General features: G+C 50.2%; 1 protein-coding gene across 1 annotated transcript; it reads left to right on the top strand.

Moving 5' to 3' along the window:
* Nucleotides 1–364: 364 nt before the first annotated feature.
* CDKN1A (cyclin dependent kinase inhibitor 1A) lies at nt 365–8,771 on the top strand. The gene is made up of 3 exons (XM_081247735.1): nt 365–463; nt 5,269–5,724; nt 7,250–8,771. Exons 2-3 carry the CDS (start codon nt 5,280–5,282, stop codon nt 7,297–7,299), a joined length of 495 nt encoding a protein of 164 aa, XP_081103861.1. The 5' UTR covers nt 365–463; nt 5,269–5,279; the 3' UTR covers nt 7,300–8,771.
* Nucleotides 8,772–18,184: the final 9,413 nt, after the last annotated feature.

Consider the following 18,184-nt stretch of genomic DNA (forward strand, 5'->3'; position numbering starts at 1 on the left):
GTCTATTCAGCTGCTTTGGGTAAACCCTTGCCCAGAGTCAGTTGGTGGTGGGCCAGAGAGGGGGCTCCTCGGTCCTGTCCTAACAATGTCGTCCCCTCCGGGGGAGCGGCAACTCACTCCCCAACTGAAAAAAACAGATTTGGGGCTTAGTTCGTGGGGAAATGTGTCAAGCGTACAAACCCAGGCGCGGGTAGTGGGGAGGAGGGAAGCGCTCTCCTGCAGCACGCGAGGTTGGCCGCAGAGGTTTCCAGAGCGCTGTTGCGAGCGCAGAGGAGCCGCAGTTGTCCCCCACCAGAGGCCGGTCCCCGGCGCGCTGTGGGCGGAGCGGCCGGTCCCGCCTCCAGCCCTTTTATAAGGGGAGCGCAGGCGGCGCCAGCTTAGGTGTGAGCAGCTGCCCGAGTCGGTAGCTGGGCGACGAGGAGCTGGGCGCGGATTCACTGAGACACCGAGACCCTCAGAGGAGGTGAGGGAGCCAGGGCAGGCAAGAGCGAATCCCGGGCTGCGGCTCTGAGCTGAGCCGAGCGTGTCCGCGTGTGTGTCCGCGCACTTCCGTGGGTGTATGTCCGCAGCGGCGTGTGTGTACTGTGTTCACAGGTGAATGGCGTGCGTGGGTCCGTGCTTGGGGTTCGGTTTTGCGCACATCCGAGTCTATACGTGCGCGTGGGACAGGGGCCAGGATGTGTCGGAGATTCCGGGCGGGGAGAGGGAGCACTAATTTCAGAGATTCCCCGCCACGCTCCCTCCGCTTGAAGCTCATCTGGGGCGAGGGACGGCGTGGACTGGGCGGAGGGTGAGCTCGGGGCGCCAGGCTTGGTGCGCTTGCGGCGTGGGGATGAAGCCCTGTCCGCGGAGGGGTCCGGGAGGGGTGGGGAAAGCCGAGCCGAGCAGGTTCATCTGGGATCCGCTCCTGGGCGGCTCTCGGATCCAATCGGTGCCATCCCGGCCCAGAACCGAGGTCTGGGTCCCCAACGCTGCCTCGTCCGCCAACAGGCTGGGCGCTGAGGTCAGCGCGGGCTGTGTCTCCGGCCCTTGGGAACGTGTCGGGACACGTCCCTTAAGGGCTAGCGAGGAGGTGACTCACGGTGACAAGAAGACCCCAGGGAACGGGGCCGGGTGAGGTCAGATCCCCGCCAGGGCTGGGAGACGGCGGCTCCCCCAGAAGTCCCCTTCCCTGCCTCTCCACGGTCTCTGTCCCCCCATCAGCACAGTGACCTATTTGGCTGGCACAGAGTGTTCCCAGGGAAGCCGGGACACCGGGAGGTCCAGGACTGGGTGTCCGGTCCCCGCCCCGCGGCGCGCCCTCGAGGACCCGAAGCCGCGGCCCGGCGCTGAGTGGGCTTGAGCCAGCCAGTCAGGGAAGCTCAGAAACCGGACCTACCTCTCTCCCACCGCTGCCGGGAGAACCCCGGCCCAGCCTGCCCTTGGGTCGGACGGACGGATTCAGGGGCGGGGGCCGAGCCCTGCTCTGCGGGGCGGCGGGGCACACAGTCCCCGCAAGGGAGGAAGGGGGTGAGAGGTCGTGTCTTTGAGGGATGGGGCTTCGGGGTGCGACGCCGCTCCGGACCTCCGTCGCCTGCATTCGGGGGCTCCGGGCTCCCCCAACCTAGTCCAGAATTCCCTCTCCGAGGGCGACACGGCTGAGCAGGAGGGCGAGTCGTCCTTCGGGCGCCGCCGCCCAGCGCGGACCACGGTGCGTCCGCCTTGTCTGCCTTGTCAGGGGCCCCCGGGGGACACGCGCCCTCCCCGTGGGGACAAGAATCTTGGAACTGTTTTGGTACTTTAGGGCGCCCAGGCAGCTCTCTCCTTCCTTCCCTTCCTCCACGTTGCGTTTCGGGGAGGACTTCAGAGCGGTTTTGTTTTCGTTGCTCCCGTCTATTTTTATTTTCCAGGGATCTGACTCATCCCCTGCTTTGGGCGTGGAGATAAGGTGGAGGGACCAGATCTCGGCGCGCCTGTGCTTGCGGTGTGTGTGTGTGTGTGTGTGTGTGCGCGCGCGCGCGCGTGTGTCACAAGAGACGGCGCGAGAGCGCGCGGTTTCCCAATAGTGGCGGGGGTTTTGGAAGCCTAGCTGGCTCAGCGTGACGTGTTCGCGGCTCCCGCTCCCCCTCCTCACCCGGGAGTGACGTGCAGCCGGAGTGGAAGCGAAGTTTTGGCGGGCTGGGAGCTCTTTGCAGGAAACTGACTCATCACAACTCCCTGCCGCTGTCCCAGGCTCTGCCCACGCACCTCCCACCCCGCGCGTGATTTCCTGTAGACCAGCGCCCCCTTCTGGCCCCAGCGCTAATAGCAAACACGCCTTCCCGCGGAAGGAGGCTTCACCCGCCTTTGCTTCCCGCCGCTATTCCAGTACTGATCTGAGGTTGCTCCCCCGCCTCTTAAAAAGAAGACCCTATTGGTTCAGCAGTGTTTACTGAGAGCTTACCATTTATTTGGATATGAAAATATGGTTGAAGTCTAAGGCACGAAGGCCAACAAAGGAAGCTATTCTCAGTTGCTTGTTTGTAAAACAAGGGTTTTTGTTTGTTTTCTCTGAGGTGGGAGTTATAATAATGGGCATGAGAGAAGATTTTGGTGGGGAGCCTATGAGCCATAAGGGAAGGGGTGGCAGAAGTAGAGAGGGTCCCTGCCTGGATTCTGGTCCCATCTTCAGCTCCTAGAAGCTAGGGAATATCCAGCTCCCTGATAAAGCCCTAGGTGGGCTTCTCCTCCATGTACCAATGAAGCACTGAGATCCATAGTGTCTATTCAGGACATTGTGTGTCCCCTCTTGGCTGGCACCCCAAGTATGCCCATCTGGAGAGCTGTCAAACACTTGAATTTAAGTGGTCTGGGGAAGGAGGGGCCTGTCAGTCTACATTTTGAAAAAGCTCAAGTGGCTCTGATGGGTCTCTCTGGTTAAGAAACCTCAAAATTAGAGAGGGAGTAGAGTTCAACACCAGAGCACAGAACCCAGGGCATTCAGACCTGGGTTCAAATCCTGGCTGTGCCACTTGTGAGCTGTGTGACTTTGGGAAAGTTACTTAACTTCTCTGAGCCTTGGTTACCTCTTTGGTAAAAGAGCTAATGTACCCACTTTTTCAGAAAATTAATATTTGTAAACTTCTTAGAACAGGTCTTGGCACATAAAATATATAAATAAATTTCAATCCTTGCCCTGAAGAGAGTGAGCAAAGGTTATTTGTGGGCTTTGCCCACTGCACTAGGTAACCCCTCTCTGTGTGGCAGTGGCCCTTGATCCTTTTAACTGTGTGGTTTTGGGGCAAGTCTCATAACTCCTACCCTTTTAACTTGATCTGAGGTCACCTAGTGCCTCCCCTCCCCTATCAGCTGAGACATCACGTTGTGGGCTCCACTCACTGTGAGAGGTGGAGTGGGGAGGGGTAGGTGTGGTGGGGGTTCAGGGCTTCCTGTCCCAGGAGGTCACTCAGCAGAGCTTTCACCCTCAGAGCCTACAAAGCAGGACTTGTCCCCAGAAAACCCAGTCCCTGTCAAGGTCGTGCAGGAGCTCATCCTGGAGTCAGGCCGGAGCAGGGCAGGTAGGTGCCAGCACTCCCCCACGGGCAAACTCATCCTTAGTTTTCCCTCTCCTGAAGTGGGAGGAGAGGAACCAGGTAGACCAATGCCTTTAATTTTCTTTGCCTGAAAAATGGGTTATTTGGATGCAGGCAAAATGGGGCAGGGGCTTCCAGGTTGTCTAGACTTCAGGTCACCTCATGTGCCTGGCAGGATGTGGCTCAGCCTGGGAGAAGTCATCTCCCTGCCCTGCCCTGCCTAGCTGCTCCTCACCCCCAGGCTGCCTGCATGATGACATCCTTGGGAAAGGCCCTCAGCGCACAACACCTGTCAGCTGCTGTCTGAAGGAGGCAGCGGCCCAGGTGGAGTGATGGGGAGGAGCTCAGGCAGAACTAAAGGCAGAGAGAAATAATAATAATATTTTCCAAGCGCTTCTATATACTAGGTACTGCTCTAAGCACATTATCTACATTAACTCAGTTAATCCTCACGTCTGTCCTCTGAGACATTCACTATTGCTGTCTCCATTTTATAGATGAGGAAAATAGAGCCCAGAGAAGTTAAGCCACTTGTCCAGGTTCACCCAGCAGAGCCTGGATTCCAACCCAAGTGGCCTGGTTCCAGAGACCTCACTTTGAACCACCAAGATACAGCCTCCCAACTCTGTTCCATCTGCCTTGCCTGGAGGGACCCACTGATCAACTGCTTGAGCATGCTTCTACAGCCCTGCTCTTTAGACTTGCATGCAGTCCCATTTTACAGATGAGGAAATTGAGGCCTAAAGACGTTAAGTGACTTTTTAAAGTTGAGATAGTAAGTGGCAGAGCTAGGACTAGAACCCAGGTGTTTTTATTTTTATTTATTTATTTATTTAGAAGATGTTGGGGGTAGGAGTTTATTAATTAATTAATTTATTTTTGCTGTGTTGGGTCTTCGTTTCTGTGCGAGGGCTTTCTCTAGTTGTGGCAAGCGGGGGCCACTCTTCATCGCTGTGCGCGGGCCTCTCACTATCGCAGCATCTCTTGTTGCAGAGCACAGGCTCCAGATGTGCAGGCTCAGTAGTTGTGGCTCACGGGCCTAGTTGCTCCGCGGCATGTGGGATCTTCCCAGACCAGGGCTCAAACCCATGTCCCCTGCATTAGCAGGCAGATTCTCAACCACTGCGCCACCAGGGAAGCCCTAGAACCCAGGTGTTTTTTACCCCAAAGTCCAGGGTAGTTTTAAGTAGCTGAGCAGGATTACTCCACATGAGTATCTAGCTGGAGGGTTTCAGGAGGCTCGAGGAGCTGTCCATTTACTTGGGAATTGACCTCCTGGCCAGGTCTGGGGTTAGGAAACTGCTGGACTCTGGCAATTCACACAGACTTGGGGCATTCACACCCATGAGGGACACCTCAGGGGGAAAAACAAATTGATTTTACCTGATAATACCTGGTGGTAAACAGGACCCTGATCCCTGCTATTGCAATAAACCTGCCTTTGTTGACATACATAAACTTGCCCTTCAGCTGCCCACTTCTCCAGTGACCTTGGGGTACCAGGCTGGCTGAGCTCTGCCCCAACCCTGTGTGTGTTGCTGGGGAGTTGGGAGAGCCTGTGGGAGGGAAGTGGGGGAAAATCAGCCGGAAGGAACCAGAGTGATCCTCTCACCTCACGTTCTGGTAAGAAGACCTCGCCTGAGGTTACAGAGTGAAGCATGGCCGGGTAAGGGAGGGTCAGATTTCTCCGGTGACCAGGGTCTTACTTGTGTTCCAGCTGCAGGCACCATGTCAGAGCCATCCAGGGATGCCCATCAGATCCCACGGAGCAGCAAGGCATGCCGCCGCCTCTTTGGCCCGGTGGACAGTGAGCAGCTGCGCCGGGACTGCGACGCCCTGATGGCCAGCTGCGTGCAGGAGGCCCGAGAGCGATGGAACTTCGACTTTGTCACCGAGACACCACTGGAGGGTGACTTCGCCTGGGAGCGCGTGAGGGGCCTTGGCCTGCCCAAGCTCTACCTGCCTGCAGGGCCCCGGGGGACCCGGGACGACCTGGGAGGGGGCAAGTGGCCGAGCACCTCATCTGCCCTGCTGCAGGGGACATCTCAGGAGGACCACGTGGACCTGTCGCTGTCCTGCACCCTCGTGCCTCGCTCCCCTGAGCGGCCTGAGGTGTCCCCGGGAGGGCCGGGCACCTCCCAGGGACGAAAACGGAGACAGACCAGCATGACAGGTGAGGACAAGTGCAGAGAAGGATACTGCAAGGGATCAAGACTCCCAGAATTCATGGTGCAAGGGCTGAACTATTTGGCCCAGCTTCCTCATACCTCAGAGGGGGAAACAGGCCCAGAGAGGGGAAGTGACTTGCCTGAGGTCACACAGCTAGCCTGGTGCCAAGACCAATCAGCTAACATTTATTTGGAACATTGATTATATGCCAGGCCCTTTGCTAAGTTTCTAGATTTCTTTCAGTCCTTATAGTAATCCTATACCATAAGACATTCTTGCCATCCTTCTGTAGGCAAAGAAACAAGGCTCAGAGAGGTAGAATGATTTGCCTAAGGTCCCACAATGAATTTGCAGTGGAGAGAAAGCTAATGAGAATTTCCTGGCTGTCCTATTCAAACTTAACTCCCCTTCCCCATCACACATACACACCTCCAACCCCCCCTTCCCTGCCTATTTTTCTCTTTTTGGCACTTTTTAAACTATCAACAGCTACTTCCTTATCTTGATATTGTCCATCTCCCCAACTAGGATATTATCTCCACAGGAAAGGAATCTGTATCTCTGTTGTTCATTGCTGAATCCTCAGCACCTAGGATGGTGTTCTGACACATAGCAGGTGCTTGAGGAAAACTGAATGAATGATACTGACATTTGAGCACTAAGTATGCCAGGCCTTCGACCAAAGTCTTTTTATTTTTTACTTTAAAATTTTATTATTATTACTGTTATTATTATTATTTTTTGGCTTCACCATGCACGGCTTGCAGCATCTTAGTTCACTGACCAGGGATTGGACCTGGGCCCTTGGCAGCGAAAGCATGGAGTCCTAACCACTGGACTGCCAGGGAATTCCCCATCAACCAAAGTCTTTTAGAGAGCATTTCATTTAATCCTCAGAGCACCATACCAGTGTTATCCTCATTTTATAGGTGAGGAAACTGAGGCTTGGAGAGATGCAGCCAAGAATCCCACAGCTAATTTGCAGCTGGGTCAGAACTAACAATAATGATAATAATAATAATAATAGTAATAATAGCTAACTTTATACAGCCCAGGCATTGTGCAGAACACTTTTCATGGATTATCTAATGCAATCCCCAGAGCAGTGCTATCCGATAGAACTCTGTAAAGATGCAAATGTCCAGTGCCGCTGGCCACATATGGCCGCCAAGTACTTGACATCTGGCTAGTGTGACCGAGGAATTGAATTTTTCATTTTGTTTAATGTTAGTTAATTTAAATAACCACATAGGATTAGTGGCTACTGTCTACGGCAGCTTGGCTTAGAGCCGGCCCAGGGGCGTAGGTCCTATCTATTATTAATCACATCTGTGAAGTGTGGTGAGATGCTCTGGAAATGCTCCTCTGGGAGATGGACCAAAAGTTGCCAGAGTTCTTCCGTGTACTCGGCAGTGTGTCCCTCTGGCCCTGGGGAGGGGTCCCTGGCCCCTCTGCAGTTTGCGTTGGATGGGTGGTTCTGCTGTGCCCTCTTCCTCCTGGCCTGGCTGACTTCTGTTCTCTCTCCTCAGATTTCTATCACTCTAAACGCCGGCTGATCAGCTCCAAGAGAAAGCCCTAACCCAGCCGCTGGAAGCTAGGTCCTCCTGGAAACAAGGAGGCCACTGTAGGCCTCTTCTACATCTTTTGCCTGATTCCTTCAGTTTGTGTGTCTTAATTATTATTTGTGTTTTAATTTAAACTCCTCCTCATGTATATACCCTGCTTGCCCCCGCCCTCCTCATACCCCCAGCCTCTGGCATTAGAATTATTTAAAAAAAAATGAGATAGCAGAAAAATAGGCTTATTAGAGAGCTAGGTATTTTTATTATGTGAACTATTATTTAAGCCCTCCTCATCCTTTGCTGTCCATTTCCTCTCTCCCTGAGGTACGGTGAGGCTGGCACGACCCTCACCCGCTGGGTGGTACTCTCTGGAGGTACCTGGCTCCCTCCCCTCACCGTCTGATGGGTGTTACAAAATTCTGCCCCTTTCCCGCATTCTCAGACCTGAATTCCTTGTAATTTGAGAAGTAAACAGATAGCACTTTGTAGGGGACCCAGCAGAGTGGGGGGCATCATCGAAACTTTGAGGTCCCCTCACTCCCCTCTAAGGTTGGGCAGGGTGACCTTGAAGTGGGCACAGCCTGGAACAGGGCTGGGGATTTGATACCCTCGTGGCCCTTGATAACCCCCTCGGTCCCGTGAAGGCGTGGGGAAGGTCAGTCCCGTAGCAGACCACCCCACCTCCCCTCCACCCACGGGGGAGCCGGCCTTAGTGTTTGGCTTCGCCTTCCCCTGCACTTTTCTAGGAGCCCCAGAGGCCCCTCTTTCCCAGCTGGGCTCTCAGTCCCTCTCTGCTCCTCTCCCTTCCTCCATGTCCTTTCCCCTTTGTACCTTCTCAGCCCTGGGTGGCAGCTCCGGGGTGCCTGTCCCCCCAACTCAGTGGACTGGAAGGGGAAGGGGCATGCTAGAAGTAGGGTTCCCCAGTTCTACCTCAGGCAGCTCAAGCAGTGACCACCCCCTCCTCTTAGCTCTTGGGGTGGTGGTCCTGGATGGTTAGACAGGCCTCCTTGAATGGGGATCTCTCTATGTGAGGGGTACGTGGGTGAGGAGCAGGAGGGAGATTGTGACGCCAGCCTCTGGAACTCATCCAAGGACGTTTTCCATTTGCCCCACCCCTCCCCCATTTCATTGCACTTTCAATAGCAACTGAACAAGGAGTTAAGTGTTTTATGATGGCGGGAGTAGAGGCTATGGATAGGGCACACTAAGTGGGTGGATATGGGCCCGGGAGCTGTGAGTTGTTGTCTTTCCTGGCACTGAACCACTTGGTGGCTCTGACCCCAGACACCTTCCAGCTCCTGTAACATCCTGGCCTGGACTGTTTTCTCCTGGCTCCCGTATGTCCTGGTTCTTCTGTCTCCACCTAGACTGTAAACCTCTCAAGGGCAGAGAATAAGTCCTGTACTGCCCTGTGTCCTTCAAAGCCCCTCCCACAGTGCTGGATATACAGTAGGTGCTCAATAAATATTTCTGGTGACTTCACTTGTAATATTACTGTTGTCGTCAATATACCTTGTTATTTATAAGAACAAATAATAGGTGGAGGTTTTTTTGGATTTTTTTTTTTTTTTTTTTTTTTTTTTTTGCTGTACGCGGGCCTCTGACTGCTATGGCCTCTCCCGTTGTGGAGCGCAGGCTCCGGATGCACAGGCTCGGCGGCCATGGCTCACCAGCCCAGCTGCTCCGCGGCATGTGGGATCTTCCTGGACCTGGACCGGGGCACGAACCCGTGTCCCCTGCATCAGCAGGTGGACTCTCAACCACTGCGCCACCAGGGAAGCCCTGGATTGTTTTTATAATTTAAAAAATTAAGCACTTAAATTTTAAAAATGCAGAAAGCTTAGCAAATAGAAAGACCAAGACTACAGAACAAAAAGCAGACAACAATAACAAAACAAAATAATAAATCATCACACCTCTGCAGATTGCCACTGTCAATATTTTGGTTTCTTGTGTGTGTGGTTGTTTTAGTAAAGAATATACTGTTACTCATCAGGGAAATGCAAATTAAAACCACAATAAGATACCTACCAGAATGACTAAGATGAAAAAGACTGACAATGCCAAACGTTGGCAAGGATATGGAGCAACTGGAACTCATACCTTTTTTTTTTTGCGGTACGCTGACCTCTCACTGTTGTGGCCTCTCCCGTTGCAGAGCACAGGCTCCGGACGCGCAGGCTCAGCGGCCATGGCTCATGGGCCCAGCCGCCCCGCGGCATGTGGGATCTTCCCGGACCGGGGCACGAACCTGTGTCCCCTGCATTGGCAGGCGGACTCTCAACCACTGCGCCACCAGGGAAGCCCTTTTATACCTTCTGATGGAAGTATAAACTATTTTAACTACTTTGGAAAACTCTTTGGCAATATCTCCTAAAGATGCCTCCCCTCATGCCTGCCCTGTGACCAGGAATTCTATTCTTAGGTTTGTTCTCAAGAGAAATGAGTACACATTTCTGCCAAAAAACATGTTCATAGCAGCATTATTCATAACAGAGCCAAACCAGGAACAACCTAAATGTCCATAACATAAGAAAAGATACATAAATTGTGGTATCTGTATATAGTGGAATACTATATGACATTAAAAAGAACAAAGTACTTTTACATGCATCTTCTGATTACCTATTCATAGTTAACAACCCTAAGACTTAGTAGCTTAAAACAATAATGATCTGTTTGCTCTGGATTGTGCAATTTGGCCAAGAACTACTTTTCAAATGCTGAATAATTCTCTGCTGTACAGGGCGTGGCTTTGTTCCAGAATCCTAGGGGTCTGAGATAAGGCTCTGCCATTGGGGCTTTTGGAGAATTTACACTGTTTACTTATCGCCCATGGATATTTCCAGTATCGTGGGATATGCCGGGTCATACATCCCAAGCGCTTGCCCCATATCAAGGACCTGTTGCAGAGCCTCTTTTGCTCTGGACTCCACTTAAAACAAGTCATACAGTATACGGGCTGGAGCAGTATTTAGTATACTGCCTCCAAAGTCCTTATTGGCCACCAGCGCTATGCCTCTTTTTAGTGGTAGGATGTCCACAGTATAATAACTTGTCCTTTATCATAGAGGGAATGTCTCAGCATGCCCCAACTCATTTGACCATTTAAAACAACTAACAGGGCTTCCCTAGTGGCGCGATGGTTAAGAAACTATCTGCCAATGCAATGGACACAGGTTCGAGCCCTGGCCCGGGAAGATCCCACATGCCGTGGAGCAACTAAGCCCATGTGCCACAACTACAGAAGCCCGCGCGCCTAGAGCCCGTGCTCCGCAACAAGAGAAGCCACCACAATGAGAAGCCTGTGCACTGCAACAAAGTAGCCCCCGCTCACCGCAACTAGAGAAAGCCCGCGTACAGCAACGAAGACCCAACACAGCCAAAACTAAAAACAAATAAATAAATTTATTAAAAAAAAAAAACTAACGTGATAGGTTTCTGAATTTTTGTGGGGAATGTGGTCATGACCCACTTTTCTTTTTTTTTTTTTTCTTTTGGTTGTGTTGGGCTTTGTCTTCGTTGCTGCGTGTGGGCTTTCTCTAGTTGTGGTGAGCGGGGTCTACTCTGTGTTGCTGTGCGTGGGCTTCTCATTGTTGTGGCTTCTCTTGTTGTGGAGCATGGGCTCTAGGCGTGCAGACTTCAGTAGTTGTGGTGCGCAGGCTTCAGTAGTTGTGGCTCGCGGGCTCTAGAGCACAGGCTTAGTAGTTGTGGTACATGGGCTTAGTTGCTCTGCAGCATGTGAGATCTTCCCGGACTAGGGCTCGAACCTGTGTCCCCTGTGTTAGCAGGTGGATTCTTAACCACTACACCACCAGGGAAGTCCTCATGACACACTTTTTGTGTGTGTGTGTGTGGTATGCGGGCCTCTCACTGTGGTGGCCTCTCCTGTTGCGGAGCACAGGCTCCGGACGCACAGGCTCAGCGGCCATGGCTCACGGGCCCAGCCGCTCCGCGGCATGTGGGATCTTCCTGGACTGGGGCACAAACCCGTGTCCCTGCATTGGCAGGCGGACTCTCAACCACAGCGCCACCAGGGAAGCCCTCATGACACACTTTTGATCCGCTTTTCTGATATGGATTGGAGAGAATGCATTGGCCATATTATTAGCTTCTTACAGTCAGAGGCCGTGGAGACTCTTCTAGTAAAGATACTATATCTGATATAATGGCTGCAATTAGGGCTGCCTCATGGATAACCATCAATCACCATGTTACATTTGGTTTCTGTAAGAGCAAGATCGGGGGGTAGATTGGGAAACACTTTGTGTCCTTTAAGTTTTTGAAGGCAAGACTAACCTTTGTAATTCCACCAGGGATGTGGTATTGCTTCTGATTTACTATCTTGACCAGTGGGATAACTTAAGAGACTTCTAATCAGTCCTTTCCCTAATGGCTCTTATTCCACAGATTAGGGAACCAATGTGAGGGTTCTGTTAGCTGCTAAGTACATCCACACCAATTTGCATTCAGGGGCTAGGAAATAGCCACAGACTCATTGGACCCATTGGACTCCAAGAGGGAGCCGTGCTGCATGGCTGTGGGATCTTAGTTCCCTGACCAGGAATTGAACCTGGGCCCTCGGCAGTGAGAGCACAGAGCCCTAACCACTGGACTGACAGGGAATTCCCCAGGATGTTTAATCTTGAATCAAGAGAGAGGCCTCAATAAACTCTCTTTAGCCACTTTGTATTCCTCATCTCCCCCAGCCCCAGTCCCATACCCCTGAGATCTCCTCCATGTGTTTCCCTGTTCCTACCAATACATACCAGCCACACCTGTAGCTTTTTGCTAAGTTGTTTCCTCCAGTAGCAGGGACTGTACTTTCCTGCTTGGGCAATGCTGAGACCTGACCCAATTATTGGTCTAAGAGAAGTGGCTAGCAAACCCCTACTCTGTGGACCAGCTGACCATTTTGGTATAAAGTTTTACTTCAATATAGACACACCCATTTGCTTGTTGCCTATGGCTGTTTTTGCATTTAAGTAGTACAAAAGCAGAAATGAGTAGTTGCGACAGAGACCACTTGGCCCACAAACCTAAAATATTTACTCTCTTGTCCTTAAGGTGTTTTGCTGACTCTTGTCTAGAGGCAGAGAGGGGAGGTGGGGTGAATCCTCATGTGACGGGAGAGTGTTCTCCTCTAGAGAGGGAGGGGGCATTCTGCAAGCCTGGAGGGCTCAGGGGAAGCTGGGAGTATAAGGTTCATCCATACAAACATCTCCATTCCAGGACTAAGCACCCCACTCTTTCTTTGCCAGCTGAGGCTGTGCTCGGTCTCTCCTGTAGCTCTGCCGCCTTTATACCAGATCCTGGGGCTGATTATCAGCACAGACTGCTCTTGGGCCACAGGAGATGAGGGCCATTTAGAATGCTCTGATGGGGGTCTCCTGTCCCACACAGCCTGCCCTGAGTTGAGTCTGTGATTCTCCTTCTTCAAGACTTCTAGGGCAGTCAACAGAAGCCAGCCAACCCTGCAATCCTCATAATTACCATGGCCCCATATCTTTCTATACCTCTCCCCGGTCCGCCTCCCACATCTGGGTCTCTGTCACCATGAGGCTGCAGCCTACGTGGGGTTGGGGGTTATCACCGCCCCACTCACTGCCGGCATCAGGCCTCCATTGTCATCTCACCGGTGAGGGATCCATTTTCAGAAGCCCACCTGCCATTTCTGCTACCAACTTTCTTAGACTTTTTTCCCTCAAAAGCAACCTGAGACAAGGACGTGTGTGTAGGTGGTTTACCTGGGAGGTGGTCCTGGAAGCACAAGCGGGAGAGCGGAGAGTGCGAGAAAGGAAAGGAGAAAGCCACTGGAGGTGCTGGTGAGCAAGTTCTGCTGTGTGCACCTGGGAGGTCTGAGGAGACCGTGTGGAATGCACCCTAGGATTGTCCCTGGGGGTCTACTTGCCTGGGTATCTCTGGGGTACTTAACCACTGACGCCAGCCATGGCTGACTGAGGGCAGCCTCCAGGAGCAAGTTCAGGTTGCTCCTTGGGTGGATCTAGTTCCTGTGATGCCAGAGAAAACCAGAAGGATGCAAGCATTTGAGGTGAGAAGCTATATCCCTGCCAGGAACTATTAACCAAAACTTCCAGTGAACACAGACATGGGCCTGGGGATGCAGGTGGGGCATCAGCAGTGGCTGCTATAGCTACGCTTCAGCCAGCCTAGTGCCCAGGTGAGCAAGCTGGCAAAAATCACTGCAGCTTTACCCCCTCCCACCCAGCTTACAGAAACACGGGCACCATGAGGGTTGGTCTTTGCCTCTTGTATTCACTGCTGTATCCCAACACCTAGAAAGTTCCCAGCACGTCATAGGTGCTCAATAAATATTTTTGGAATGATTCACTGCAGCTTGAATTGCCGTCTTGACCTGAGCATTTGTCTCCCAAACTCCACCCCAACCCCAATCCTCAACCCTACCCACCCCCAATCCCAGCTCTCACTTCACTGCCCCTCATCACTTGACAACCAGTCTGGCGTGTGCACAAGGCCACCTGCAAATTGCTAGGATGGAGAAGTTGGAGGTTCTCTCAGTCTCCTTTTAACAAGCACAAAAGTAACAACAGCTGACATTGATTATCATCTGCCTAACACGGTTCCAAATGCTTTATATGGGTTTATAGCACTGAATCCTTACAATACACAACCAAGGTGGGCATTATTATGGCATCTGTTTTACAGATAAGAAATTGAGGCAACAAACCTTTACGTCACTTGCCTGAGGTCACACCCCTACGAAGTGGTGGGGCACCAGGATATTCACGCTGATGACCCAGGTCATATTGCCTGCTCAATAACCCAGAAAGGGGAAGTGCCTCGCCCAGGGCCACTGCTGCCATGACAGCTCTTCAGAGGAGGCTTTAGGGCACCTGTCTCCTTCTGTGTCCCTCCTCAGTCTTTGATGTAACTTAGGTTTTCTCAGTCTTAGGTAAAGCATGCTGTGTAAATGCAGTTTCGAAACTGGTTCCCTGGCCTTGCTTTCCCCTGAGATCACCAGCCTGCCTAAGCTTGCTCTAAAGATAGTTTGGAGCTGGCAGCTGGAGGCAGGGGGACCCAGGTCTCCCAGTTTGAGCCCCAGCTCTCACCACTGCACCCCAGAACAGAGAGTATCTTGCTTCAAGGTTTACTAAATTGTGAAGTGAATTCGAACATCTTTAGGGAATTGAAAATTAGTGAGCGTGAAACTTTGCCATTCACAAAACGGTCTCACTGTCTTTGATCCTTGTTCATTCATTCGGTTTCTGTAAAATTTAGTTTCTGAGCTCAGTCCAGTGACACTGTATTTTAAAATTAGTTCTACCGTTTCCAAAAAGGCCTGGATCTAACTTTTTTCCTAGCACCAGGCTATGTCCTCCTGTCAGCTGGCTCATGGGCAAGTTTTTTCTCTGCCTGGTGTGGAAGGCGAGGCCAGCCTGAGCTCTCACCACATACAGACTCAACTCTGTGACACTCAGGTTCCATCAGAGAGGGCTATGACCTCCACCGGCCATCTCTGTGCCCCTTTATTTCCATTGTTGGGAGGTGGGGGGGTGGGGGTGTAGGGGAAAGTGAACTGGGGATTTCTTGAGATGCTGGGGACTTGGTCTTAAAAATCCAAACTCACTCTATTCTCAGAGAAGTGGAGAGAGTCCCTCGCTGGAGATAAAAAGGTCCGGGATTTGTCGCAATTGCCCAAATGCAGAAGCAAGCACTGCTGGCCCTCCTTCCGGAATAGATCCAGAGTCCAGTCGCCTCTCATCGTCACCTCACGGCTACCCTCCTGGTCCAAGCCATCACTTGTCTGGCTGATTGTAACAGCCTCCTCACTGGTCTCCTGCTTCTTTCTGCCTTTGCCTAATACAGTCTATTCTCCACAATGAAAGCAGCCACAAGGATCCTTTTCACACTTCATGACACAGGATCCTGTCATCCTCCAAATGCCTTCCATCTCACTTATAACAAAAACTCATGTCCTTGCATGGCCTACAGGTCACACTGTCTGTCATCTCTGGCCTCATCTTACTCTACCCTCCACTACCTGCTCCAGCCATACTGGTCTCCTCACTGCTCCTCATGTACACAAAGCATGCTCTTGCCTCAGGGTCTTTGCACTCACTGTTTCCTCTCCCTGAACATTCTTCTTCCAAAACTTTTTTTTTTTCTTTTTGGCCACGTGGCTTGCGGGATCTTAGTTCCCCCGACCGGGTATCGAACCCAGGCCCCCTGAAGTGGAAGTGCGGAATCCTAACCACCAGACGGCCAGGGAATTCTCCCAAAACTTCATCCTCACATACTCTATTCCAATAACACCTTCTAAGACAAGCTTCCCCTGACCACCACTCCCCTATCTGAAATATACCATCCACCATTCTATCCCTTCACTCTGCTTTACTTTTCTTCATAACTTATTGCTACCAGACATTATATTACACATGGTGTTTTTCCTATTTTTTTCACTTTTTTTTTTTTGCGGGCAGAGCCAATTCAACATCTATGAGGTAAGGCAGACACCTGAAGGCTGGGGTTTGCTCTGACTATACGTAGCTCCCAGTTGCTGAGGACTAACAGTGATCCATGGCTGGGTTTTTTTTTGTTTTTTGTTTTTTGTTTTTGTTTTTTTGCGGTACGCAGGCCTCTCACTGCTGTGGTCTCTCCCGTTGCAGAACACAGGCTCCGGATGCACAGGCTCAGCGGCCATGGCTCATGGGCCCAGCCGCTCTGCGGTATGTGGGATCTTCCCGGACCGGGGCATGAACCCGTGTCCCCTGCATCGGCAGGCAGACCCTCAACCACTGCGCCACCAGGGAAGCCCTTTTTTTCACTTTTGTATCCTCAGTGCTGGCTCATATTAGACATTCAATAAATACTTGTTGAATTAAAAAAATCAGTGTTTTATTTAGCTCAATAAAGCCACAGAAACTCTGAGTATCTCAGTGGTAAGAAGGGGGTGAAAAGGATGGTTGGTTGTGGATGGATGGTTGGTTGTGAGAATATCTATTTATTTAGGAATTACATTTATTAATTTTGAAATCTTTTTATTTTGAAATTGTTTCAGACATACAAAAAAGTTGCAAAGATAGTAAAATCATTTCCACAGACCCTTCACCAACAGTTCCTAAATGTTAACATTTTACCACATCTCCTTCATCATTCTCTCTTGAAGGAGAGAATGTACAAAAATTATTCTTAAAATAATGTACAAATTATTCTTAAATTTATTTTATTTTATTTTTTTATAGGTGTATTAAATTCATTTTTGAATGGGTAATGTCTAACGATGGTACAAAATAAACAGTGAAATATAAATCTCCCTCCTTGTCCATTCCAATACTTGTCCCTCACTGCTACCAGTTTCTTGTCTATTCTGTCAAAAATATCCTATGCATTTACAAACATATATGACAGCATGTGCATTTATATAGCATAAATTTCATCCACAAACAAACACTTTTTCTTCATGCAAAACTATACTCAACAATATCTTTTAGAGGGTGTGGAGAAAATGGAACCCTCTTGCACTGTTGGTGGGAATGTAAATTGGTACAGCCACTATGGAAAACAGTATGGAGGTTCCTTAAAAAACTAAAAATAGAACTACCATATGACCTAGCAATTCCACTACTGGGCATATACCCTGAGAAAACCATAATTCAAAAAGAAACATGTACCACAATGTTCATTGCAGTACTATTTACAATAGCCAGGTCATGGAAGCAACCTAAATGTCCATTGACAGATGAATGGATAAAGAAGATGTGGTACATATACACAATGGAATAAAAAGGAATGAAACTGGATCATTTGTAGAGACGTGGATGGACCTAGAGTCTGTCATACAGAGTGAAGTAAGTCAGAAAGAGAAAAACAAATACCGTATATTAAGGCATATATGTGGAATCTAGAAAAATGACACAGATGAACCTAACTGCAGGGCAAGAATGGAGACATAGACATAGAGAATGGACTTGTGGCCATGGCGGGGAGGGGGAAGTGGGTGAGATGAATTGGGAGATTGGGATTGACATATATACACTACCATGTGTGAAATAGATAGCTAGTGGGAACATGCTGTATAGCACAGGGAGCTCAACTCGGTGCTCTGTGGTGACCTAGATGGGTGGGATGGGGGTGGCGAGGGAGGTCCAAGAGGGAGGGGATATATGTATACATATAGATGTTTCACTTCTTTGTATAGAAGAAACTAACACAACATTGTAAAGCAACTATACCCCGATTTAAAAATATATATATATCTTTTTTTTTTGCTATACGCGGGCCTCTCACTGTTGTGACCTCTCCCGTTGCGGAACACAGGCTCCGGATGCACAGGTCCAGCGACCATGGCTCACGGGCCCAGCCGCTCCGTGGCATGTGGGATCCTCCCGGACCGGGGCACGAACCCGTGTCCCCTGCATCAGCAGGCGGACTCTCAACCACTGCGCCACCAGGGAAGCCCAAAACAATATCTTTTGTAGGTCATTCTATATCAGTCTACCCGGATCTTTCTCATTTTCCATCATATGCATGTATCAGAACTTATTTAACTAGTTTCCTGTTGGTGGAAATTTAGGTTGTTTCCAATCCTCTGCTATGACAGACAATGCTGTAATGAATATCCTTTTAAATCGTCATTTTGTACATCACCCGTAGGACAAATAACTAGAACTGAAATTGCTGAGTAAAAAGCTTTTTGCATTTTAAACGTTGATAGATATTATCACATTACTTTTCATGAAAGGTGTACCGGTTTATGTTCTTACAAACAATCTGTGAAAATGTTTTTCTACATCCTTTACAACATGGTATGTTATTTTGTTTGTTTGTTTGTTTTGTTTTACCAACTGGATAACTTAAAATGCTATCTCATTGTAGTTTTATTTTTTATTTATTTTATTACGAGTGAAGGTAAACATTTTT

This window comes from Mesoplodon bidens, assembly GCF_964165515.1.
Source record: "Mesoplodon bidens genome assembly, chromosome: 10".
In the NCBI taxonomy this organism is placed as follows: domain Eukaryota; kingdom Metazoa; phylum Chordata; class Mammalia; order Artiodactyla; family Ziphiidae; genus Mesoplodon; species Mesoplodon bidens.

Coding starts and splice junctions, on each gene's coding strand:
- CDKN1A (XM_081247735.1), top strand. CDS start 5,280: ATGTCAGAGCCATCCAGGGATGCCCATCAGATCCCACGGAGCAGCAAG. Junction 5,725..7,249: donor GAGACAGACCAGCATGACAG/GTGAGGACAAGT, acceptor CTCTCTCCTCAG/ATTTCTATCACTCTAAACGC.